Source organism: Leopardus geoffroyi, chromosome C2 (genome assembly GCF_018350155.1).
Source record: "Leopardus geoffroyi isolate Oge1 chromosome C2, O.geoffroyi_Oge1_pat1.0, whole genome shotgun sequence".
NCBI classification, from domain to species: Eukaryota; Metazoa; Chordata; class Mammalia; order Carnivora; family Felidae; genus Leopardus; species Leopardus geoffroyi.
Genome location: NC_059333.1, coordinates 55357206 through 55385073, shown reverse-complemented (window position 1 = coordinate 55385073; position 27868 = coordinate 55357206). Strand labels below are relative to the sequence as shown.

At 39.3% G+C, this 27868-nt stretch overlaps 1 protein-coding gene across 1 annotated transcript; it reads right to left on the bottom strand.

Moving 5' to 3' along the window:
* Positions 1–149: 149 nt before the first annotated feature.
* HHLA2 (HERV-H LTR-associating 2) lies at positions 150–26259 on the bottom strand. The gene is given in 8 exon segments (XM_045501923.1): positions 150–1175; positions 1941–2002; positions 9602–9864; positions 10786–10905; positions 10908–10956; positions 10959–11128; positions 12555–12644; positions 26157–26259. Coding segments are annotated over 5 exon segments (657 nt in total). The 5' UTR covers positions 12619–12644; positions 26157–26259; the 3' UTR covers positions 150–1175; positions 1941–2002; positions 9602–9610.
* Between the last annotated feature and the right edge of the window lie 1609 nt (positions 26260–27868).

Below are 27868 nucleotides of genomic sequence, written 5' to 3'. Positions count from 1 at the left end.
CAAGATTAATTTAGAGGCTCACCAGCATTGAAGGACCCAAGTTCATTGTTGTCTGCCACCCTGAATTTGTTGACTTTAGTCTTTCAATCTGTCCCTCCTCATCACTGTAAGGAGACGACAGTAGTTCTGAGCATTTTCTACTGACAAAGTTTTTGTTTATAATGATGTCAATACTTTATAGTTTATGATGAATACCTGTCATAACATTGGAGCAAACACTTAGAGAAAATTGGACCAGGTAGCATTAACATACAATTCGAGGTTGATTTTCTTCTATAAACTATAGGGTCAAAACTTGATTAAGTAACAAAAATCCTGATTAGATTTTTTCTTTCTTATAAACTGATTAAAATTAAAAGGAAGCGATCAAGTCAACTGCACTATCCATTCTGTCTTTGTGTAAAAATTTATGTGGAAATATACATTTATTATAAGGCTGATTAACAATATGACAACTGAGCCAGAAGAGTGAATCAAATTATCTTCATAGCTAATGTCACTCGGCTATGCAAACCTGGTGTTGGAAGGTATAACCCAGCCTCAGAGATGTCAATTCTTGAGTTGATAGGGCCCTTTGCTCTCGGCAATCTTGAAGATAGTGACATTTTTAGACTTTGGAGTCCCTAAGACTCATCATACTAAATTCAGTTGGTTAAACTGATATTAACTATTCATAGAAAACTGGAGTACAATACCTTAGCATATCAATTGCCCTGGTTTTTCACCTTTTCACTAAGGTAATTTCTGCTTCTATGTTGATCAGATCATTAGTTGATCAGATTTTGAATCAACACTTAGTGATAATTTCTTCCAAGATCTTGATGTGAGTCTCACTGTGGCTAATTGCAGCAGGGATGTCAATGAATGGGAAAGTTCTAAGTTTGAATTGGAATCCTTGGCGTCCAGGCATTCATAATCTTGATGCAGGTAGGGAGTCAGTGAGTGATGGTTAGGACTTGAAGAGTAAATGTAATCTTGTCAAAGACAAGTCTTGCCAGTCTTTCCAATGGTAGTTGGAAAGTCTTTTCAATGGTAGAATTACTGGGCCATGATGAGCCATAGCTGGAATTACAGTAAAGAAAGAGTAAGTGAAGTCACTGGATATTAAGGATGCTCATCATGTGTTACCACAGTTCTGCTTCATTTCCTATACTGTCTGGGTGTTTTGAAAGGGCCTAGAACCAAGAAAAATGGGACTTTATGTGGCCATTGTTCATGTCAGAATAACCATTTTTATCTTGAGCATTTAATGATGGTACTGTTTTGTCTTGATTGTTGGGAGAGGGGAGCTCTAGAGCTATTGTTTGCATCTGTAATGAGGGATCCATGAGACAGTTGTAAGTAGTTATGAAGTCTCAATTTCAATCTCCCTCCTAGATTAGTTCCTGAGTTTTTAACCAGTAGAAAAGCGAGTTTACCTCACTCTTTGCTCTCATTTATATTATGATTAATGGACTCCTAAAAGGTGTGCAGCAGCAAAAAATTTAAACTCCACTTTAAACAACTGAATTTGCAATCAAACTATAATTTGTAAGTAAATTCAGTCCCCAAGGAGCCTAGAAGTGGCTGGAAAAGTATGGATTCCCAGCCACCTGAATCTGGGCAGAAACTGTAATCTGCTTTTCTCTACTTTGTATTTCTTTCGGCTTCTATTCAGTCCCATACTTCCATTGGAAGAATAAATACATTGGTGCATCATCATATGCATAGTGCCATTGGAGATCTCTATAAATAACAGTAGGAAGTGAGAAGAGCAGCCACTTATTTAAGTAGCGCCTGTTTAATTATAGACATTGGAAAAAGTCCTAATTTTATTTTTTTCCTGTTGAGTTATCCTATGATCCCTCTCACCCTTTTTTCCCCTCTGATGATACGTCAACCAATCAGTTTTTCACAGTAGCATTCTTATACTATAAGGTTTGATAAAGGAAAGATTTTACCTTGTTTTCTTCTGTGTCATTAGCAGTGTTGGCTCTCTCATCAGTAGAGACAGAATACCTTTCTACAGGAAAAAAGAGAAATTAAAAAAAAATCTCTTTGCAAATGCTCAGCTTCTTTCTTATTCCTACCTCAGTACGATTACGTTATTAGATTCACCTTAGTCACTCCCCCTTTCATATCTTTCTTCCAACAAACAGCATTAAAAATGCATTCAGTGTAGAAATACTTCTTCATCTACAAATAGCAATAAATTCTTATGGCCGATTCAGGTGCTCCAAAGCAGGGATAAAGGCTGTTCAACCAGGCCAGGAATTCCTCGCTCTTTAGGATTGTTGGCCTGATTCCTACTAACTGTTAACAATGGAAAATAACAGCCAAAGAGATGATGGTTAAACCCAGAGCGATGGCAAAGGAAAAGGGATACAACAACATTGTAGTGCCTCGCTAAAATCTGGGATAATTTATACTTATCCTAGACTAAGGACATTTTAAAACAGTACTAGAAAAGGGAATTTAAAGAAGAAAAACATGAACCATGGTCCTATGAAACTACAACCAAGGTTTAGGGGCCATTAGTGCAACAGCTTGAAATATATTTTCAGCCTACCTAACTACAGAACTGTAGAACATTATTTTTTTAAGTAGCCAATACCCTGACATTGTTTTTGCTCTTGCCTCCTGACTGCTCCTCCAGAATCAGAACCCAGCCTCCTGTCTCTGCCCTGGGATGCTTACCTGAGAAGGTTCCTTCTAAAGTCTTCCCTCTGGCCTCCAGTTGAGGTGGAGACCAGAGAGAGGAAAGGGCAAATGCACGTATTTATTCTTCCAGCTCTTTCCTTGTAAGGTCTTCTTGGTCTGTGTCCTTCAACTAAAAGTCATTCTCCCTATAAGGCATCAGATTTTACATGACTCTCTGCTTCTGGGTTTTGGGAACTGCACCCTCTCCTTGTCCCTTCAAGCTTATATTTGCTATCAAATCAGCTGCTCCCAGTTCTGGGGAAATGCACTATCTTTTGTGTTCCCCTTTGTACAGTTTTGGGTATGCCAGGTGTTTTCTGTTGGGACTTGACTTTTGCACATTTCCAAAATAGAAACTAAAATGTCATTCTTGAGCAGTATGTAGTGTTCCTCTGTTCTATAATTTGAACCCTAATTTAGTCACAACCGTCATTGTATCAGGTCAGAGGTTGCTTCTGGGGGACAAACTAGACTTGCCCAGAATTTCCGATTTTGTTTACTTCCGGCCAGCTGAGGGACAGGAGGAACAAATGATAAGCAGGACTAGTCTGCGGAGTAGTACAAACAATCAAAGGTGTAGATTTGGTGAAACTCTTGCTCAGTATCACCCTTAAAAACCTTACCTTCAATAATGGTGTCTGCTATGACCAAATCCCCTAACTTCATCAGGGGCAAAAGGCAATTATCAACCAGAGGAAGGGACATGAGCTATATCTCAGCCTCCCAGGACACTCGGTCTTCTCAGAAAGGTTATGGAGTAAGAGAGCTACTTGGAGCCTAGACCTACCTCTGCCACTAGTTAGCTGTGTCATCGTAAGTGGTATACATGAAACTGTTTCATGTCCCTAACTACTTGGATTCCAGTTTTCTGGTCTATAAAATGTGGAAATAACTACATCTAAATTTTTCCTGGATCTAATTCTGTCAATAAAAGCAAAGTCTTCTAAGAAGTCCTGTGACCATGGCATCTTAATGTATAATTTTAAATTACCATAAGTAATAAAAGTACTGTAAGTAACACAGGTTTGTCCCAGAAAATCTAGAAAAAGTTTTTTTTACAAATTTAACAAGGATTAAAATAAAATGGCCTATAAAGAACAAAGAAGTAGCACCATAGACAAAGCTCAAGGAAAAAGAAAACAGTACAAGGACTAAAGCAAGTCCAGACAGAGGGGACAAACTCTCTCCAAAGGCATCCATTTTAAAGTCTAGGTTTATTTCATCCAGCTATTTTTCAATGCAAGATAAATTTGATCATTTTGTGTATTAGTGCCAGATTTAAATTTTTTCAGTGTGCTACAATGCATGTGCGTGTATATAGCTTGTTATATTGTTGACCATTTAACTCAGGATAAACTTGTTAAAAGTAGGATAGTTAGATGGAAATGTGGGAGCATTTAGAAAGGTTGCTGATAAATTTTGCAAATGAATATCCAGAAGATTCAAGTCTGTTTACAAGCCCAGCAGCTGTGTGGGGTTAGCTGCTTGATACACCTCTACTCAACACCCAGGGAACAAAGCCCAAATTCCCCATGAGACACCTATCTCCACTGAAATGGATGCAACTTATTGACTTAATAAGGAACATGCAAAACCAAAGGCACCAGAGACAGGATAATTATCCAGGTAATTCCTTTTTGACTCTGTTCTAAATAAAACAAAAAGTCTATAAACTGGAAGAAAAATTACCAAAGGAAACATATACTATGTTAAAAACTAGTTATTTCTGCATTCATGAGCATAAATACCTCACAGTCTCAATGGCTTTACTGTGGGAAACCTGCATAAGCAGGAATATTAACCAATTTGGGGCTTAGTAGGGAGTGGGTGTCAGAGGAGAAAAAGTCTGCAAACTTAAAAGGCAGTGAGTCTATTATGCACTGTGAGTTTCTATTTTTTCTATTGTGAAGAGAATTAACAAAGGGATAATTATGACTACAGACTAACCTCAGCCCAGCATTCTCCTTGGAGGATGAAGGGAGGGCAGAGTTCACCCTTGGCTTGGAGAAGACAGGGGCATAGAGGAACAGGGGTAAGTACAGAGGTGATGAGCAGAGTGGTGTGGGAGCCATGGTCTTGAGTGAGAGGTGACCAAGAGAGTGCTTGATGCCCCTCAGAATCATTGGAGTAGCCAGAGTTTTTTCAGCATTGTTGTTGGAACTATAATTGTAATTAGTATTAAAAGAAGTAGGACCCAGAAGGCAGAAACTTGGAGGCCTTAAGTTACCTGCTAATCTTGTGATCTATGTTCTGCCACAGAGTGGGGGCAGCATTAGAGCACAAAGGCCAATTCAAGGTGGAAAAAAATGTTTATAGCTATTCTTTAAAATGAATAGCTCTATATAACAGATGCCTATTTTTATTAATATACTCTTTATTAATAAAGTAATGTCCTGCAATCACTAAAACATTAATCTCTCTATATATTTGTGTCATTCTGAAATTCTATACCCATATAGAGGGTGAGCAATTAAGTAGAAATGTTGACTTTCAAAAGTGTTTCCGTATGCACACTTTTCCTCCTGAAGAAAATCTTGCAAGGTATAGAATTTCCTTACTTTACTCATGACCCTCGCTTCTCCCATCTGTAAAGAAATTTGCCTAACATCACATAGTGATTCCACAAAATTTAGCAAGAATTATTAAATTCCATTCAATTCCATGCAACTTTTATGGAGTAGATCCATAACCCTTCTGCCCCCAAATCTGGGCTTCCTTTTCAAATGTTGCAGCATCTCCTGGGCAAGATAATTGCAATTGAGAACAGAAAACCAAGTTGCCTTGAAAGAGTGATGTTGAGGATATGAGTGGTGTTTGCCCTGTGGGGGTAGCTCCCATTACACACCTCTTCCTGGGTGGGAATGAGAGGTTCTGAAAAGCTTCTTTTGTCAGAAATGGAATGGTCCTGATGCTTTGCTTTGTGTAAACTAAAGATTAGACCTCTGATTAGAAAGATGGGTCATACATGGTCTTCAGACCATATCTTCCTGTTTTTTCCCCCACACTCCAAAATGAGGCAACATTTTAAAAACAGAATGAAAGCTTAACTGTATTTTACATAAAACTAACATTCTTACTTTGGAGAAAAATAGGAGCTTCAAATGCACTCCACTTTTCAGCATTCTCAAAATGACAGCTCTGCACAAAGGGAGTATTGTCCCTCAGTGTCTAGAAGCTTCTGTTTGAAGACTACTTGACCTAAGGACAACTCTGTGTTCTTATCTCCAAATCTGTTATTCCTCCTAATTTTCACAACTAGAATGATATAAATGTTTTTAAAACAAATATTCAACTGATTCAAGTATCTTTAATACATAATACAGAGCTGCCATGGTTTCCTGCGACATCACGTTGATAGCTTAAGGGTAAGGGGATCAACCAATCCACCTAGAAAGTCAACTTCATGAGTGCATATGCCATGACTCTAAAATATCTCTAGTCCACTCTCCATAAATATTTTTGGCAGTTAACTATCAGTAGAGGTTAAAAAAAAAAAAAAGCTGAATTGGGCATCACTTATTGCTTCCAACGTCCCTTGGTGACTGTTTCCACCAGGTTCACAGATCATGCTTCCCCTGCATCTACCAGAGCCCCAGTTCTAACTTCTTACTGTGCCTGAAGCCTCAACTCCCCAAATTCCAGGCCCTAAAGCACAGGTTAAGCACAGTAGTAAGCAGAAATTGAGGATGTTAAGACCACAAACTCACCAAATCATGTAAATTCCCTCTACATTTCTGAAGCCCTGAAACCATGAAGAGGAATCTTCTGGGAGAAAAAAAATTTTTTTTCAATGCAGGACTTTGTGAGTTTTAAAGAAGTATCTTGGCCAGAAGTATCCCTATAGATAACATTTTCAAGAATACTTATCAAAATTATTCTTTAAATGCCAACCTAATTTCCCTGTTTGATATTCACAATCTCTATTGCTATAGCCAAAATCTGTTACCCAATCCTACTTGTAACTTACCTACAACATGCAGCATTTGGATGGTGAGTAAGCTATATTTGCTTGAAGAAATATTGTCTAAGTATTCCTCACTGTCTGAAAGACTAAGATCCTTCAAAGTCAAAGAGAAGTCACTTTGTTTTTTTAGGTCTTTGTTCCATGAAAGTCAGGGTTCACTGATAGTTGTTATCTTGTGAGGAGCTCAGAAAGTGAGCCAGGATGGAGGAGATCTCCTTTTCCACTTTGGACCAAGTGACTATCAAATTTTGGTTCAGGGGCGCCTGGGTGGCTCAGTCGGTTAAGCGTCCGACTTTGGCTCAGGTCATGATCTCGCAGTTCGTGAGTTCAAGCCCCGCATCGGGCTCTGTGCTGACAGCCCAGAACCTGGAGCCTGTTTCCAATTGTGTGTCTCCCTCTCTCTCTCTGACCCTCCCCCGTTCATGCTCTGTCTCTCTATGTCTCAAAAATAAATAAACGTTAAAAAAAATTTTTTTTTAATAAAAAAAAAAAAGAAATCTTGGTTCAGTAAAAAAAAAAAAAGAAAATACTGTTCACAAGTTTACATGAGAGTGCAACATTTTCACCCTGCATTTTATGAAGGTTATCTAATAACAGGATAGAAAAGGAAACATCAATGAAAATACAATTTTCAAATGAATTTTCTAAGTTACACTTAGAAATGCTTTGAGAAATATCTTTGGAAATGCATTTCTTGGAAGAAAAGCTGTACTACCATCATTTTAACACTTGCCAAGGTTAAGTTTAGACTTTTGAGGAGACCTAAACCTGGGCCAGCTAGCCAGGTTTCACTCCTTGTTTCCAACTCCTATAGCCCTATAGTGAGCACTCAAGAATGTTGCCACCAGCCTTTCAAACTCAATGTTCTTCTGTTGATACCTAAAATGCTGGTATTCCCCAGAACTCCCCTCTTGTCACTATCTACTCCCTAGTAGTCTCTGTTACTTGTGTGGTCTCAACCACTTCTTAATTGCTCTTTCTGCACAAAGTCCCTTTTCCTGCACATTAATAGTATATTTCCAGCTATGTGGAGGTAAGCCCCCACTGGACTGAGCTCTGTTAGAGCAGAGACTATGCTAGGTGTGCTCGGCTTGCCCTCCAATCTAGCTGCGTCTTGTCCTTCCTATTCTGCAGTTTGGTAGCTGACCTCTGTGGATTACCATCAATTCTCTCCCTAGGCTCTAGACTTACTTCACACTCCACCTGCAAGAGACTGATGCCAAAGTGAGCCATCTAAAATGCAAATCTGGGTCTCTTTGATGCCTCAAATCTTTCTTTGGCTCCACACTTCCTTCCTCCGGGAACCTGGTCAAGCTACTTAGCGAGACCAAGGCCTTTCATCTGATTTTTGCCTCCCTCTCCAGGCTTATCTCTTGCTACTTTAGCTTTACCCTCAACCACTTATACTTCTACAAATTCAGGCAATATTTACTCCTTTGTGCTTTTGTGGTTTTTAACCTGGAATGCCTATGTCCTCTGGAAATTCCTAATTTTCTTTTAAACTTCTGCCCTATGCAAACCTCTTAAGCATATATTCTCTAACAACGCCATTTATATCCAATCATAGTAAACAGAATTAATTGCTCCCTTTGCTATGCTGTCTTCCTAGTTTAATTTTTACATGTTTTTACTAGATGCTGTGGATCCAGAAATGTGTAAGAGTCCACATTCTTTTTTTTTTTAATTTTTTTAAATTACATTTATTTATTTTTGAGAGAGTAAGACAGAGTGCTAGCAGGGAGGGGCAGAGAGAGGGGACACAGAATCTGAAGCAGGCTCCAGGCTCTGAGCAAGCATTCAGTACAGAGCCTGATGCAGGGCTCAAACCCACAAACCATGAGATCGTGACCTGAGCCGAAGTCAGATGCTTAACCGACTGAGCCACCCAGAAGCCCCCATTCTTAAGTTCACAGTCTGAGAGCAACAAACTTGGCAGATAAAAAAATCCTCAACAAGAGGAAATAGCACTGAGCTTAAGAAACTGTAGATGCTTCTGCATACTCAATTCTGAATAAATGTGAGAAAATACAATTTTCCATAGAAAGTATTTACAATTTAACATCAACATTTTCAACACTTTTCCATATTCCCATTACTGCCTGGAAAAGTGAATACTGGGTGTCCCTGCCTTCAATGCTGAAATTATGTAAAGTTGGTGACTCACTCATAATTCAGGGTCTTCTTGGCAAGCACTTTGAGAATACAAGAATCAGGAAAGAAGCCCAAAAAGGAGAGCAGCTAACCTCTACCTTCTCCATATAATGGAGGTTTACTAAAGAAATTTTGCTTTGCTTCTAAAATATAAGACATTTTTCCTTAGAATTGGATAAGAAATATCAAATTAATTTCTCTTTCTCTTAAATAGTAGGTTATTAGAGTAGATTATAGTAGATTTAGAGATTGGTCAAAATTTAGATTTTTTCAAATAAATAAGAGGAAAGAGTATCAAGAACTGTTCACGCTATGATAGTGCTGTTGATAAAGCTTAATAGGATAATACTATGTAAAGAGAATAAACAGAGGCAATACTAATTAATTTCTGTTTAGTGGAAAGAATGGCAAACATCACAGATTGTAACTTAATAGGCAAGTATCCTCTCATCTTTTGAAGTGCAATGCAGGTAGGAAATCCTATTTAGAGGACAAATCATAGAGAAATATAATATTCATGAGTATATTTGCTACTTTCCATTTTAAAAATGTTTTCCTTCAACACAAACACCTAACAGGTAGAATTACTTCTGTTTTACCAATGTGGAGCTAGTGGTTAGAGCTAAAAATGGTTGCTTAAGATAACAAAGCCAGTATATATCAGACCTGGGACTGTTGTTTTGGTCCTCTAACTGGTGCAGATACATTTTCTTTCTTTTGTGCTCTCTTCTTTCCCTGTAAATCAATCCTAATTCCCTCCCAACCTCGGACATAGCACATGCACACAGAAAGCCCCATGGAGCCTACCTTTCATTGTCAATCCCCAGTCCATGTTTGTTTCGGCAATAAGTTTTCAGTAGCACATTCATAAGATAAATTTGATCCTGTAATATTTATCATACTATTTATATAAAAACCCAAAGACTCCGTTTCTTCCATATTGCTTTCAGAGGTGGGTGTATTGTCCATTTTCCATGTGATAAGTGGATGAAGATAAACACTTCACACACTGCATATTAAGAAGCTATCTCTGTTCCTCTTTTCATACTTTATCACAGGTGTGATGAAAGCTAGGAGGGAGAAAGAAGGGCATGTGAGGGACTGGCATTAGTTTCTTTTTAAGTCATCTGTGCAGAACACTTATTATTTTAATACCCATAAAATGAAAAGCTAAGCTTTATGAGAAAAACTTGGCAGTTATGAAAGGAAAAACAAAACAAAAACTCTGTAGAAACTTAAGATACAGTCTGGTTATCTACAAGTGAAAGAAAAAAGCATGTGCAGATACTTAGCAACTAGCAATCTTCGTTCTCTCGCCAGAATTCTAGATAGAAATCTAATGACCTCAGTGAGCAACCAATATAAACTAGAGCTCATGCAGCACTATGCCCTCTTCAGGTAATAACCCAGAGCCTGTTTGATTCTTTGTTTATACATGATTCTTAGATTTCTGAGTCAAGATCTCAAGCAGCTAAATGAGACAGAGGGAAAAGAAACAAGCGCTGGATAAAACAACCTGCTAGAAAATGCCCCTCCCCCCAATAAATAAATATAGTTAATATAGACAGGAGGAAAGCATACAATATTAAACTTAAAAAACAAAAATTAAGCCAGTAATTCAACATTTTAAAAGATAGCATATGGGCAGAAATTAAGATTGATAACTATTAAATGCTAATAAGACTAACGGGTCAAAGTAATATATTAAAATTTTCTGATACTTTTTCTTTCAAATCATTTCCCACTATTAAATACAAGAATGCTCATCACAACACCTGTCATGTAAAACACTGGAATATCTACCAGTAGAGGAATGGATGTATCAGTTATAGCATGTCTATACTATGAGATACCATGCATTTAAAACATGAGGTAGATTTGTATTGACTTGCGAGGTAGTCCATAGCATATTCAATTAAGAAAGAGATATTTTAGAAAAACATGGAATGATATTATTGCTATGTTTTATAAAACCTTCCATGCATACTTACCTCCCACCTTTAGTACCACTTTGTTTATGATGTTTCTAGATGCTGTTCCCACATAGCATATGTAAATTCCTTCATCCGGAAGGCTTAATCTTCTAAATGATAAGGAGGCATTTCCATTTCACTATGAAAGAGGGATGTCCTGTTTGTGTATCTGTGATCTTGCCTTTCCAGTCATGGTCTTTGTAGTATGAGTGCACATAGCTCTCTTGATTCTTCCAATGAACTACTACTTCAGGCGCACTCTTAAATAAGCAAGGGAGAATTACATCTTCACCAAGTCCTCCAATGGCAATTTGCTTCTCCTCAATATTATCAAGATTTGAGGAAGACAAAAGCAATATAACTAAAAATCAAGAGCAGTTATGAGGAGAATTAGCAATGGGTGCTTATCAAGGGCTATATCAGAACCACCTAGAAGAAATATCCTAGGTCAGCAGCCTGCCAATTAAGACAATACCATCAAAAACCTTGCTAGTCTGATGACTAGAAACGAGTCACAAAGCTAGTGTTAGAGTTTCTGCAATTGTATATTATATATGCAAGAGTCCTGTTGACTTTTATTTCATGAACCCATTTACTTCTAATACCTACTACAATAACAACAAAACCATTTATTCAGCTAGCTAGAGTCAGCAGGCCCTAAACAAATAGAACAAACTTAACTTGGTTTCATTAGGAAATATTTGGAGTGTGTAGAAGACAATGCTGGATTTGGAAATCTGTTAGGAATATGCAGACCTTAATCTCAAGCAAGGGAGCACATGGGCAGGAGGGGTCCAAAAGGGGAAATGAAGGGACTCATTTATTTTGGCTTTAGGGCACCTCTCAGGATGTCATATGTGTCAAATGAAATGTACCTAAGGAATAGCGTCCTAGATATAAATGTGGAAGTCCAATCATCCTGAGCTATATATTTATGCATATAGTTTTTTACTATTATTTTCAGAAGTTGACTTTGAAAAGCAGATGGATTCAGAAAAACAAGCAAGGTTTTCATAAAGAAAATATATTTAGCCATTTCATAATCCTTGAAGGTAGCATCCAGCTTCTTTGACTAATTCACAAAACATTGTAGGTAGATCGTGTACCCTATCTATGGATTTTAGGAAATTAGGGCTGTAAAGACAATGGAGTAAACTCCTTTGGACCTTGGCCAAGACTACCCAAGACAGGAGAATTGAGTGCTCATGTGGCCTTGTCACAGTCTTTTTCCTCTGCCTTCTCTGGGGCTCCTTCTACTCCTCTATGTCCCACTTCTCTCCCTCAGATTTAGTTTATTTCTGTTCAAAGAGCTAGAGGGATGTGGTGGTATTATGCTGAGAGAAAGACATGGAAAGATGGGAAAGAAAAGGAGTGGTTTATGTCAACCTCCCAAATTGTTCTACTAAACACCTCTAATATTTCACTGGATAATTTAAAAATGCCCATGACAGGACCAAGAAAAGTGGATAATGCCTGATGTTAAGTGCTAAGTACCAAGCTTACCCTTGAAAAAAAAAATCAATCATCAGTCAATCAAACTTGCCTTTCTAGTGATTTTATATCTGGTAGCAGATAACAGAAAAAAGCCTTAGAGTAGACAGGAGAAAATATCATTTTTAATCTTCATCCAGGATCTCCAGTCTGTTTCCTATTTCTCTTTAAGTGATCTTTTAGAAAGGTTCACAATGCTATGGCAACAGAGGAAACCATCACCTTGCATTGTGTGCTCACGTCCCTATCTAGTTGTACAAATAACTAACACTTGGTTACATTATAAAGGAACTCACCGTGAAATCCACTTAGAGGTGGTACAAGGATGAGGATGACAGATAGCACTGCCTGTGCCTTCATGTCGTGTGGAGGTCATACTAATTACACTATCAAAGACAAGCAAAATATGCATGTTAGGGATTTCAAATGCCAGCAGGAATAGGAAAAGAAAGCGTCTATCGGAGATCAGTTAAATAAACTACGGTACATCCATACAAATCATTCTTCTGCAGCCATTAAAGATAATATTGTAATAGTTGGTTCAATGGTGTGGAAAGAAGTTCCTAATTTTATAGGAGAAAAATCAGATTACAATGTAACTTGTAAGTAGCATAATCCCTTTTTAAAAGCACACCCATTTCTGCACATAGGAGACAGACTTGTCACTAAATACACACTAGGATGTTAACTCTGCAGAGCAGATATCACATCTAAAGCAATGCCTACCATATAGTAGGCACTGAGAAATGGCCGTTGAGTGAATAAAGATTTGGTATAGGGTCAACAGTGGTTCTCTGGATAACAGTTTTTGTTATGTTTAAAGCTTTCTACAATGGATATGCATTGCTTTTACAGTAAAAACACTAAAAACAAATCCAGTTAAGCATTAATGCCAATGATGTTAACTATGGTATTGTTTATAATCACACACAAAAACAGGGGTGCCTGTGTGGCTCAGTTGGTTAAGGGTCTGACTTTGGCTCAGGTCATGATCTCACCACACTAACAGCTCAGAGCCTGGAGCCTGCTTCAGATTCTGTGCCTCCCTCTCTCTCTTTCAAAAATAACCTTAAAAAAAATAAAAAATAAGAAAATAAAATATAATAACACATGAAAACAAAACAAAATCTAGAAACATTCTTATAATAATAGTATAGATCATAAGGCAGTCATTAAAATCATGGTTTACAATGAATGTTTCAAAAAGCACAAAACACAAGAAAATATAGATGGCAAAGTGTATACATACAATATAATTCAAGTAAGTAAAATGTAACTGATTTTCTCTGGTGATAGGATTATAGATCATTTTTACTCTTTAAAAAAATAGCTTGTTTAAAGAATAGCATATAATTAGTTTTAAAAAACCTCTAAAGGAAAATTTTAAAGAAATCATTTGGGAGTCATACTATTAAAAAAGCTGTGTCATAAATTTGTTGTAGGATATGAGCTTTAAGAATAATTAAAACTATTCTAGGGGAACCTGGGTGGCTCACTCAGTTAGGTGTCCGACTTCAGCCCAGGTCATGATGACCGCTGGTGAGTTGGACTCACCCCGCTTTGGACTCTGTGCTGAAAGCTCAAAGCCTGGAGCCTGCTTCAGATTCTGTGTCTCCCTCTCTCTGCCCCTCCCCTGCTTTCTCTCTCCCTCTCTCTCAAAAATAAGTAAACTTTGTTTTAAAAAAAGAATCATTAAAACTATTCTAAAAAATACAATTCAGGGGTACCTGGGTGGTACAGTCGGTTGGGTGTCCAACTCTTGATCTCAGCTCAGGTCATGATCTTACAGATTTGTGGGTTTGAGCCCTGCATGGCGCTGTGTGCTGATGGCACAGAGCCTGCTTGGGATTCTGTCTCTCCTCTCTGCCCCTCCCCTGCTTGTGTGTGTTCTCTCAGTCTCTCTCTCAAAATAAATTAAAAAAATATAATTTGACTCCTTTATCACATCAAAATAAAACCTGATAGAATAATTTATAGTTTCATCTTTGCATTTTAAATTCTAGAATAAAATAATCATATATACAGACTAAGATGTGGGCCTTTTTTTAACAGGACTATACAATTTTTATATAGATAGATCTAAATAAAAATTGGAAAAGCAACAAGAACATATTAAGATACAAATAAACAATATATTTACTATATGACAAAGTTATCACTCCAATAGCTTAGAGCAATAGATAAGATGTTTGGCAAAGCAAAAACTTGTAAAATAGTATTAGTTATGAAAATAAGACCTTTAGGGCACCTGGGTGGGTCAGTCGGTTAAGCGTCTGATTCTTGATTTCCCCAGCTCATGATCTCACAGTTCATGAGTTCAAGCCCTGCATGAAGCCCCAGGTGGGGCTCTGCGCTGACAGTACAGAGCCTACTTGGTATTATCTCTCTCTCTCTGGCCCTCTCCCGCTGTCTATCTGTCTCTCTCAAAATAAATAAACATTAAATAAAAAAGAAAATAAGGCCTTTGTATATTTTTCCTGTAGATGTATTTGCATGTATAATGTATGAAAAGATGTAGCACAATGATTATTTCCGAATACTAAGATTACAAGTAATCACTAAACTCATTTCCTGCATGAGCATATGTAAATATGTAATAATATTTTTTACCTTTATAGGCTACTTAAAAAAAAAGAATTAAGAATTATTGCTTTCCAAGTAATAATTAACTCAAATCCACCTTGCTTAATGTAACTTTGGGACATTCTATGCCCACTCTCTTTGGATTCACTTTCTCATTCTTTATAATGACTCCAATATTTGCTACCTTTTCTGGAAATTTCCAACATCCCTTTTTCCCATGTCTCTTTCAGCTGATGCTCTGGCTTCGTGAATTATAATTTATTATGGATACTCCCTCACCCCCTACATCAATTCAACCAACCCATTAAGAGCTGTGTCTTCTCTTTCTGTCCCCCCTTCTCCTCTTACACAAAGCCAAAGCCTTCACTTTTGCTCTGTATCTCATATTTTTTTACATTCAAGAAATTTGACCCTACAATTATATCCCCTCCTTTACTGTATCATTAGGTTCTCTCTCTTCATTAGATCAATACCATGAGTATAAATACCCCAATAAGCTCTATCGTAAGAACATTTAAAAAGACCATTGTATTCTCCTCTGGCTCTTGATTAGCTACCTACCTATTTCTTAGCTCTTATTAACTTCTTGAAATAATTGTTTAAAGAGCCACCCTCATTTCCCCTTTACTGTCTCTCCTCAATCCACTCTGGCCTCTGTCTGTGTGACATGCCATAAACTGCCCCTACCAGTGTCTCCAAAGGCTTCCATGTTGCCAAAAACAGTGGATATAATTTGTCCTCATCTTATCTAATCTTAGAGCAGCATTCAACATAATTAGCAGTTACCTCCCTCCTGGAAGATTCTTTGCTTGTTTCCAGCCCAACTCTTTTTCCTGGTTCTTCCTTCCTCACTGCTCCTCCTCCTCTGCTTTCCCAATTTATGTGAAAATATGGAAAGTTCTCAAGTCTTATACTTTCTCTACACTCTCTCCCTAGGTGAGTTCTTCTATTCCATGGCTCTGAATGTCATCTGTATGTGAAGGATTTTCAAACACATCTACTGAATCAAGGTCATATATTCAGCTGCCCATTTGACAGATGCCTTATAGGCAGCACAGAATCAACATGAGCCCTTGACTTTTGCCTCATTCCCTTTACCATTGCTCCCTGCCTCAGCCCAAACAAGCAACAAAATTACCCAAAAGTGCTGCCAGTCTTGTTTTTTTGTTTGTTTTTTGTTTTTTGGTTTTTGTTGTTGTTGTTGTTGTTGTTGTTGTTTTGCTATTGGAGTCGATAAATCTCCATTATCTGTGCACTTACCCAACTCTGCTATTACTATCTCTTCCAAAGTCACTATCCTCTCTTACCTGGATATCTAAAATATCTGCCTGGTTACTCCTTACAATCCACTGTCAATTCAGCAGCCAAGAGTCATATTTTTAAAATATAAATCATTCTATGATATCCTCCTAATTAAATCTCTCCAGTGGCTTCCCGCCATACTTGGATCCAAATTTTTAACCCTAGCCCACCAAGCCTTGTGTACTCTGGCTCCTAGCCCTGCCTGCCCCTCCAGCCTCTTCCATAAGAGCCCACAACATACATTCTCAAAACCCTGTGAACACTAATCCTCCACTTCAAGGGTCAGCATGAGCTGAGAATTAGGCTCTTGAAAATTATTAAATTCATGCTTTTTGCATAAAATGACAATGACAGTAACCCATTTATCATTAAGATAAAGTACTATGAATAAAAAAAGAAAACATACTCAACCCCTTCTACACAAATGCTTGATTTAGCTCTGTTGAAATAATTTCAGCATTCAGCTAAGTGAGGGAGTTAATGAGTATCTGGCCCTATTTTTATGCCCAAGTTTTATTTTTAGACATTTATTTCCTTCCCCAAAAGCAGCAGAAATCTTCCACCTTGGATTAAACTGAAGTCACCCAAGTTGCAATCAGCATCCTTACAAAAGGGCTCAAATGTTAGAAGCATCTTGTTCTGGTACATTTTGGCTGGATTCCAGATGTGGGGGAGAATGGCAAAAAGAGGCAGCCTCTGTAATGGAACATGGCAAAAAGAAATCCAGATGCTAAGACTAATCAGACAGAAGAGAAGACTGAAGCCATTCTACAAGCATAAAACAAAGAGAACAGAATGACTACCCCTGTGCCCATCTTGACAGCTACAGACCACACTGACTGCAGCCATCAGCACTAACTGTGACAACAATGACAAACTTCACTTGTGTTCAGGCCAGACTCTCTAGCCTGCACATCAGTAACACTCAAGACCAGTCCTGGCCTCATAACTGCTGGCCTAAATAGGACCTGAGCCACATCGCAAGCCAATGCTCTTTTTTTTTTTTTTTTTTTTTGAAAAACAGAAATGTTTTACATCCCTTGCATTGTGCCAGTTCCCTTCACGAATTCCTTCAGGAAAAGCTGCTTCCAGGGTGCTACAGACTCCTCAGCATTGGTTTTAAATTCAATGTCTCTTCGAAGTGCTCTTGGCTCTGAGCCAATTCATGAAAGTCATAACAAAAGGAAACTCTTTGTAGCATCCTAGGGATTTCTCCTTAGCATCCACTTAGATTTTAATAGGATTGACTTTGTTAAGATGGAACCAAGAACAAAAGAACAATTTTAGTATTACCCACTCTTTACTCAAAAAAACCTCCCCTGATGTTGTACAATGAAAATCCACCCCTTGAGGATACTTTGGGTTGAAACTTTGAATCTCTAGGGGTGCTTGGTTTCAGGCTCTGTTTAGGTTTCTGTTTTGTTGTTTTTGTGGATGGAGGAGTAGGTCTTTGTAACTGGGTTAAGGTGCACACTAGTACATTTGGGGGGGAGGTGTGGAGGGGCAGTGGCAGGCCAGGAAGACTGAAAGAAAAGGGAGGTGAAACTAGGAAGAAGGGAAGGTAGATAGGGGGTGACAGTTGTCTTGCTTGTCTTGTCTTGCTGACCACAGCTTGAGAACAGAAAACAGAGCCACTTGCTCAGTCACAAGGGACAATCTCCAGGCATCCTCTACAGAATCACAGCACCTCAGGACAATCCATCAGAGAAGAAGAAGAAAAGGAACTCACTTATGGGTTTTCCCATGAGGTTTTCACTCCCATGTTCCTTCTGGTTGTGCACCTGGTCCCTCAGGACAGCCACTAAGGAAGCCAGACGTCATACCTCACTGAGTCTGGGAACACAGGGCAGGGGAAACCACAGCTTCTGTGAGTTTCCCCTGGAGACTCACGTCTGGACTGTGGTTGTTGAAACTCACACTGTGGTGGGTACAGTGGTGGGCATACAGAAGTTAGCCTTCCCCCGGGAAGACAGATACAGCTGCTGACATTTAGAAATGGGGCAGTGATGTTAGAGCGGGGGCTCTCTTTGTGCAACGAGTGGATAGCCCAGAAAATAGGTAAAGCCAAGAAAACCTAGGAAGGCTCATAATTCGGGTCCAATAAAAGTTGCTATTAGGGGGCACCTGGGTGGCTCAGTCTGTCGGGCATCTGACTTCGGCTCAGGTCATGATCTCACTGTTCGTGAGTTAGAGCCCTGTGTCCAGCTCTGTGCTGACAGCTCGGAGCCTGGAGTCCGCTTCAGATTCTGTGTCTCCCTCTGCTCCTCCCTCACTCACGCTCTCTGTGTCTCCCTCTCTCAAAAATAAATAAACATTAAAAAAAATTTTTTTAAGTCACTATTTTAGAAATGCCACACATTTAATATCGGATATTTTGTATATTAGCAGACCATTAATCTCCTGCCCAGATCCCCTATGATCACTTCTACTAGTTCAGGTTTCATGCACACACATTGCTCAGCTACTGCCACCTTCTTCAGAGGATTGCCGTCAGGTGATGAAATCTGTGGTTCTGGGAGTTACATTCTTTCCCTTACTCCCTGCCCCAGTGGTGGCTTCAAGTCAAGAAACATTCTGTGGTCCAGAGCCTCCCAGCAAATGAGGCTGAGATTTCACCTGAAGCCACATCCCTGCTCAGCATCTTTTCCTGCCCCATCCTGCTCCCACACTTCTTCACACTTTCCTCCTGGAAACACTCCACAAATCCCCATCTTTGGCGGGGTTGGTCCCCTGGAAGCAGAGCCCAAGACAAAGAACGTGAATGGGAAGGGCAGTGCTATGCCTCCAAGGGCCATTCTCCACTTCAGACTCCTATCACAAAGTGCTTCCTCCTGCCAAAAGGGTTGATTATATAATCCTCCTCAATAGTGCTCTATATAAGAAAGAATATAGCTGGACAGAGTGTTGTTTTTTGTTGTTGTTGTTTTTGTTTTCTTTTTCTTTTAAAGCAAGAATGCTGCAAAGCCACGCAAGACAAAAGAAAATGCCAGGGTTGAAAAGACAGACAGGCGGGCATTTTGTTGAGCACATAAAGGTAGTAAACAGTTGAATGAGACTGCATTAAGTGAAGTGAGTTTTGAACATGTGCAGATGTAAGGCCAAGGACTGCTTGAAAACAGTCAGCTCTCCCTCTATAAAACACACAGATAGATGGCCGTGGCATGCCAAATGCCCCAGAGAAGCCAGTCTGCTGTTTCTGGACACTTCTCCTCCTGCCAGTTCAGTGCATTATCATCACTAAATAATTTAAATGTTAATTGATTAAATGCAAGGACAAGACAAACCCAGGGTTTCTCCACGAGCTAAACTGAAGAAGATGAACGCTCTGCGAAAAGGCTAAATAAAAGCAAGTCACAAAATAGGAGAGAAGAAAATTCTGCTATCAGATTAGGTGCTGGAGACACAATAGTCAAACTGTAAAGATCCAGAAGGAGCTGAACTCTTCTGTAACAATCTGAGTACAAAGTTCTTTGGCCATTTTCAAGAAATGATAATTGGAAATACTAGATGGTGCCCTACTAAGTTTGTGGAAGAAAGGTAACACAGAAAATCACACAGTGCTCCACACGCAGAGCAAGGCCTTGACCCCCTCCACTCAAAACGAAACAAAACTAGAAAGTAGATGGACACCTGTTATTCCAATTTTTAAAACATTTAAAATATATCATTTGGATACCGAACTTTTTTTTTTTTGGTTTTGTTTGTTTATTCGTTTTTTTAACTAGACCAACTATGGGGCCTGATTGTGTCAGATGTAAGGATTTTAAGGAAAGTAATGACATGACTGTGGTGTCCAATCCCCACAGACAATGTGAGACAAAGTATCTGTAACACAGAGGCAGCAGTAGTACCTAGGAGGGTTGGGGTGGGGGTGGGGGGTCAAAGGATCCCTCCTTCCTAAGGTTGGTTTAGGTTTATCACCCAAGTCTGGTATCATAATTCCATCCTACAGTGGTCACGGTTGCTATATTTAAATGTCTATTGTATGGTAAGTGACATATTCAATATTCATCATTCTCAGTATGAGATTAGCCATTTTGACTCAATCCCCATGTTTTCCTTTCAAATCCAGAAGTAAAGAAACTTTCTTGTCCCTACATATCAAGGTACTGGGGTTGAGTGACCTGTAACAGAATATTAGAATCAAGGATTTGGTGTAAAAACGATTAGGCAAAACAATCCTTACAAGATTTATTCCTAGCTGTGTAGATTGCTTAGGGCTTTTATCAAGTGATGCTTTATAAAGGACTGCCTATGTGCACCTGAATTACCGGCTATCAGTCCTTAGAATTTAAAGATGTAGCTAACGCAACTAGCTGGTGCACAAGACAGGGAGGACCAGGGCCTAGGTCTACATACACAGTTTAGTGGGTCATTCGCAAAGTACAGTGGTTGTGAAGTTGGCTTTTTATCGGTGAGTTTTCTATATAGTTCAGAGTTCATTCTGCCAAATAAACCCTTGTTCGTAAAACTCCGTTGCTCCAGCCCTATGTTCTACTCCCAATCCATTCCTAGTGTCTGACAATGTTAAAGCTCTGAGAAACAAGAGAAAATGAAATACCTCAAATTTATCCCGACCTCCCAGGAAACAGGATTAGATCATCCTTTGTACTGTTCCCCCCACTCTGTTGTCCACCAAGCTTAACTGTCTTTTCTGCCATTGAAAACCTACAATTTGAGCATCTCCTATGTGTCACAGGCTATTCAGGGATGAGTCAGACAGTCCCTAATGTCACAAAGCTCAATCTGGTACCAAAGATAGATGGGTTATATAAACAAGTAAATCATAATACAGAGATACAGGCAGCAATAAGAACTCTCTGAGGTGCTACAGAAGGACAGAAGAAAGTTCTTGAGCTTAGTGAGGGCAGGGTGTTAAGGAAAGCTTCCCAAAGCATTAAGTTTTGAAGGGCAAGAAGAAGCTGTCCTGTGAGAAGGAGTAGAGGGAAGTGAGGAGGGAAGATATTTTCTAGGCAGACAATAGAACAAAGATACAGCCACAAGAGAACACAGTAACAAAGCAGGCCGTGTGGAAGGAAAAATGCTGGAAAGGTGTGTGCAAAGGCCAGATCATAACCACTCTTGTAAGCCACAGTAAGGAAATAGAAACCTAATGATGAAGTCAGATTTGTCTTTCAGAAAGATCCCACCAGTGGAATTGTAGCAGATAAATAAATGGAGCCAGCCTGTAAGCATCAATGAAGTAAATGTGGCAGGAAACCATTTAAAAACAAACTAAATAGTGTGAAATAGAGAAAATGTGAAAGGGACACCGTGACAGACACTGGCACCATTTCCCTTTTTCTTTGCTAGCAGAACTCTTTCTCTGGCCAGCCCTGGGCAAGACGTGACCACCTCTAGCTAACGGAACACAGAAGTTCCAGAAAGGGTAAATGAGATGGCCACACTGGCTCCGTGCAGGAGGGGGAGTCCTCCACATTTGGGGAAGGAGAAGCTGGGGTAGTGACCACTGCAAAGAGCTGGAACCCAATCAGAACTTCCCAACTTTCCTGGAAATGGAGAGCCCAGCAACTAACCATGTTTCCACACCTCTTGAGTCTGGAAACCCAATTATAATGCCTGTACATCTGCCTTTCCCTCCTTCTAACTCTGAGCCTAATGGAAATAGGAAAGTATGGCCAAGCCCCTTGTACTTCTCTGTCTCTAAAAGGAACTACTGAAATCCAACTGCAGAAAAAATTTTTTCCCACACTGTTTTGGACAATGGACCATAAACAGGAGTCTATTGGGAGGACTTCTGTGGCAACTTTTGTGTCTGTGTAAGAGGGATAGTTACAAGAACAGAATTTCAGGGCAACCCCTTCCTTCTACTTTCTGAGCACTGATTTCATGCTGCATCTGCAGAAGCCACCTCCCAGACATGAAGAAACAAATGAGAAGATTAAAAAGTCAACATAACAAGGATCACAGAGATGACAGAAAGACAGAAAAAAAAAATAGAGTTTGTAATGACACGGTTGAGTCCAGCCTGTTCTGGATCCTGTACCTTTAGACTTCCTGCTAATTAAGTAATATATTTAAACTGCTGTGACTTGGGCCTTCACGTGTTTCCAAATGTCCCAAGGTGACACAAAATAAAAATATCTTCTTTCCCCTGATGAAGAGCTACTAACACAGGAAGTAGGTGCCATTTTTGTCTACATAAATAAATCAATGAAAAAAAAAATAGTCTCTCTTCCTACTACAACAAAATATTGACAGAAGTGGTGTCCTATTTTAACAGGGTCGAGTTAGAGAGATTCATTTGCTTGCTAATGGTGGCAAAACCACTTTTAATCTTGAAGCTAAAGCAAGCATCAGTGATGAGCTATTAGACGTTTGTAGGAAGTTTAGTGTGCTTTAAGTTTTCTGTAGGAAGAAGTTTCTAACAGCAGAACCACATTAACCTTAAAAGTTCTTTCTTTTTAGTGTCAACATTAAATGGAAAATACTGATGCTCAGCTGAAGTAGTAGCTTGCACATATGGGGGTTTTCTATTATACACCTAGAAAAGGGTTTGGCTAGCTTTTACTCTCCAGGGTCCTTGTTTGTCCTTATTTCTTTCAAAGAAAAATAAAAAAGAGTAAACACTTGTTTTCAAAAGGCCTTTGAAAATACAGCTATCAAGTAGTAAAGTAATGTCATAGTATATAACTAGGATTTGCATATTGGTAGAATGAATGAATTTGACAAGTCATAATGCAATGATGTATACTTCAACATCATAAGGTTAATGTTGAATTTATAAAGTTAAGACTAGAGAAGAGACAATGTAAAAGTTTTAAGTTGGTCTGTAGACCTTTAAAGAGCAGAGTAAATGAGTGGCTCATTCATACACAGGGTATAATGGGCCACTCACAGATCAAGCTGCCCAGATGCACCTGGCAAGGCAGCCTCTGCTCAGTTCTACTTGTTTCTATAGCTAGAGGTTCTCCTGGGGGTTTTCTAGGCTCAATAAAAACACTGAAACATTCCAGGAGGGAGAAAGGGAAAGTGTGAGAGGGAGGGGAGGGGGCAGGAGACAGACAGACCAGTGCCGATAGGAGGCATCTTTGTTCATGATCTCATCTAAGGCAGTGAGATCCAGGCCCAGCACAATTTACTGTGCAATGTAGACTGCTTCTCCTTGCATTAGCTGATCTTCGGAGAGTAAGGATGAGAAGCCACTACCTTCTTTGAGAAATATGCATTCTCTCATCTGCTCTCCCCTCTATCAGCCTATCTTCTGGTAATTCCTGTCTCAATTCTGTCCCCTCTTATCTTTCTCTAGACCTTAACCCTTCTCCTGACCCAGCCCAGCTCTGCTTCTTTCCTTCCCCATGCCTACAAACTGAACAGCATTCCTTGGCCCTGTTGTTACCGCTACTTGTGACCCTAATTCCCAACACATTTACCTCATGATCTGTATCTGGGACGATATCTACTGCTATTCCTTCTCACTGCATACTGACTTTAAAAGTCCTGTGAGGTACATGGGTAGCTCAGTTGGTACAACATCAGTGCAGGTCATGAGCTCACTGCTCATGAGTTTGAGCCCGGCATCAGGCTCTGTGCTGACAGCGAGCCCGGAGCCTGCTTCATATTCTGTCTCCATCTCTCTGCCCCTCCCCTGCTTGTGCTCTCTCTCTGTCTCTCTCTCACACACAAATATAAAATAAAATATTTTTAAAAACTTAAAAAAAATAAAAATCCTGCGAACCAGATTCCCCTTACCAATACTGAAATCATTTTTGAAAAACCCCCGTGACACAAGTGACAAAGCCAAAGACATTCTTAAACCACATGGGGACATTCAGCTACTCCTCTCCTGCCATAAAATAGGATGTCTACATTTGTGGGGATCTTGGGTGAGGAGAATTGGCAAGTCAGAAGAGAAGATTATGTAAATAAATAAAGATGGATAAAAGAACCCTTATGACCAAAGTTTACTAGGAGGTCCTATCTGCTAAGACAAAATAAACTATAGTTTTCTCTCTTCTGCATTTGTTACTTCTTTTGGTAATATTAGCAGCTAACTTCACAGTGCTAGTAAGCATATAGTAATGTTATACACATTGTAAATCTAAACACAATCATATGAGGTATTGTAATTTCCATCTCAAGATGAAGACACTGAGGTTTAGAGAGGTTAAATAACTTGTTCAACATCAGTTAGTGAATGGCAAAGCCAGGACTTTAAATGACATCAGGCTCATGACTTTGAGGCCTTCCATTAACCACTACTCTACTATGAAACTTTACAAGTGACATCAGTGATTCACGACCCCTAGGTTATTCCCCAGAGAATGAGCTATCAAGGAGCAAATGGTTCCCTCCAGTGTAGCTTTAGCCTTTTTGAATCTTGACCATTTGAATCTTGGCCCTGATTGCAGGAAGTTGTTTTCTCTTAGCAAGTGGTCAACAGTGATTGTAAAAACCATGTGTAGTTTAGGAAAGAAGTTAGTGTAGTAATTCCAAGTGCCCTCTCTGCTTCCACTTGCTCAGCTCTCCAAATAGGATTAACTGTGCATTCTGTTAATGATTAGTAGTAGCTTCTTTCATAGTACCCCACGTTGGATAATAAATTATATACCATTGCTGTCTTAGTCTTTATTAAACATTACATATCAACATGTAATCAATCTCCTCAAAATCAAGAGCTTCTGCTAAATGTGTAGGGAACATTTCTGTCTGCCCAGCTATACCCTGCCTTCAGAGGAACGCTTCTTCACCACTTCATTTTGTTCTGGAGGGGAGCGGCGCTGCTAATCTGTGTTGGCCACAATGTCCTACTCTACCATTCCAACCAAGGATAGGCTAATAATCCAGGCATGGCAAATCCTGGCGACCCATCCAAAGAGGGGACAAGGGATCCAAGAAAGGTCAAAGCACTTCTGAAATTTAAATGAGATCTTTTTCCACTATTGCTTCCATACTGGGAGAATGTGGAACTACTGACAGCAATAAACTCCTGCCACATGAAAAGAACCATTTGACAGAAAGAAATCAGTCAATGTGGGGGATGGGGTATGGACTGGGAGGGTGGGGGTGGCGGGTGCATAGAGAGGCTGAGGGTGAGAGTATAATAACAAGCAGGTGAGTACACCAGAGCAGAGAGAAGTGCTAGCCAATAAGCATGTCCTCATGGCCACTTTTTAATCCAAGTCTATAGACTACCCCAGTATCTTTCCATTTCATGTGTGCTAACCAAATCTCTTTTTTTGCCTGAGTTAATCTGAATCTGGTTTCTATATCTTGCATATAAAAGTGTCCTGACACCTAATCTCCCCAAAATTTACCTTCAATAATATTCAAAGATATGAAAAAAATGTTAAATAAGGTTTCATTTCTAACCAAGCAGAATGACAAAGATTAGATAGAGAGACGAATATCTACACAACACACACACACACACACACACACACACACACACACACACACACATTTAATATTCAGTCCTGGAAAAGATGCTTAGAGACATATCATTGGCGATGGTACACACTGATATACAACTTAACTTTCTGGAAAGCAATTTGGCAATATTTATCAAAATGCCTTTAAAACTGCAAGACCTTCTGTAGTGACAAGCAATAGATTTAAGACTTAAGCAAGAAGGAAATGTGATAGAAGGACATTGGGGAACTCCAGAACTGAAGGACTAATCTCCAAACTTCAAAAGACCAAAGGCCCAGACAATGCTGGGAAAGTTGACAGCAGGAAGCCTGGGTTCGGTTCTTGGGTTCTTGGGTTCTGTTACACAGTGACTCAGTTCCAATCAACTTCCACCTAACTATATGATAGTTCTACTTTCCAAACTGCAGTGACCAAGAATTGGTTACATACTTCTACTCTTGGAAAAGCCAGCTATGGTAGGGAGAGAGAGCAACAGAATATAAGATGTACAGTCAGCTCATTGGTATATTTCTATACATGTACCTTTGGCTGCCCAACACACATACACATCTCCATACAGCCAAAGCTGCCTTCACGTACCAACACCCAAATACTGTCTGAATAATGGCAAGCTTACTTACCTCCTTCTCTGTGGGAAGCAGTCCAAGTTACACAAGCTGCTGCATCCAGGAGTAATAATAGATTTCACAAGGACACTGCTCAACAAGATCAGCATTTCTCAAACCATCTATAGTAAAGGAACAGTAAATTTTTGTTTCTAATCTGTCATGGACAAATTCACTGGGAAAATGCAATAAAGATGAATTGCTAGATAAATGAAATTAAACATAAAATGAAGCACTTGATTTTTTTATTATTATATACAGTAGGCACAGAAACCTTGAGAGCAATGTAACAGAGTAATTTTAAAAACTCTATTTCTATACTTCTTGCATCATGAACCAATAATAAACAGTTCAAACACTGGCACCAGCCTGCAGTTCCCCACTTTGAGGAGTTCTACTTTGGATAATATTTATTCCCCCTCAAATTCTGCTTCAGTCTATAGTCCAAAAGGAATACTTAACCATCAACAACACACTTTACACACAATATGGATAGAAGATGCTTTTTTCTAAGTCATGTCACAACAATCAAGGAAACAGGCCATATTCTTTCTATCTGCCACTTCTCCTGAAGCCAGAACTGGTATTTATGCCTATTCTGTGATCTCCTTGCCTTCTGCTAGTCCCTTAGCTATGTCCCTGATGGGTAGCCTGAACCTTGATTCTTGAATGGCTTCCATTCTTAGTGGTCTTACCTACATAGGGACAATGGTCTCCCACTAACCTTTTCCACCAAGAACATAAAAGAAAGGAGGAATATGATAGGAACTTAGTGGATCCCTAACTGCACAGCAGTAATCATAGTATTCTTACTAGGCATGGTTAGTCACCCTAGCTATGTAGTATCCCACATTTCTGCCATTTTCCCCTGGCATGAAGAACCCAATGACCAGTCTTAGTTTCTAATTCAGAAGTACCACTGCATCGAGCCCTCAAGTACAAAGATGAAGGACACTAAAAGCCACAGTGAGTAAAAACTGAGAGTAGCTTTGTTATAATTATTAGACACCTCACTCTCTCCTCAGTCCATGGTTCCTAGATCACATCTTCTAACTATGGAGAGATAATTCCTTATTTATTTTTTTTAATTTAATTAATTTATTTATTTCGAGAGAGGCAGAGAGAGCACAAGTGGGGTAAGAACAGAGAGAGAGGGGAACAGAGGATCCAAAGCGGGCTCTGTGCTGACAGCGGACAGCCCGATGCAGGGCTCAAACTCACAAACTATGAGATCATGACCTGAGCTGAAACCAAGAGTCAGAAGCTTAACCAACAGAACCACCCAGGCACCCCAATAGTTCCTTATTTAGAACATTGGTTTGGAGCCTAAACAATCTTCTGTGAAGTAGCTATATCATCAGGTAGAAGATGCCCTGGAAGATTTCAGTGTTAAGTTTTTAGAGACCATTCTACCATATTAGAAGGATTGCAGCTTCATTGATAGAAAAAAATAATGAATTACATTTGAATTAGTCCATGGCTTTCTTTGTTTTGTTTTGTTTTTTATAATTTTTTAAAAATGTTTTTATTTATTTTTGAGAGATAGAGAGACAGAGCCTGAGCTGGGGAAGGACAGAGAGATTAGGAGACACAGAATCTGAAGCAGGTTCCAGGATCTGAGCTGTCAGCACAGAGCCAGTCGCAGGGCTCGAACTCATTCGAACTCGTGAACCGCAAGATCATGACCTTGGCTGAAGTCTGATGCTCAACCGACTGAGCTACCCAGG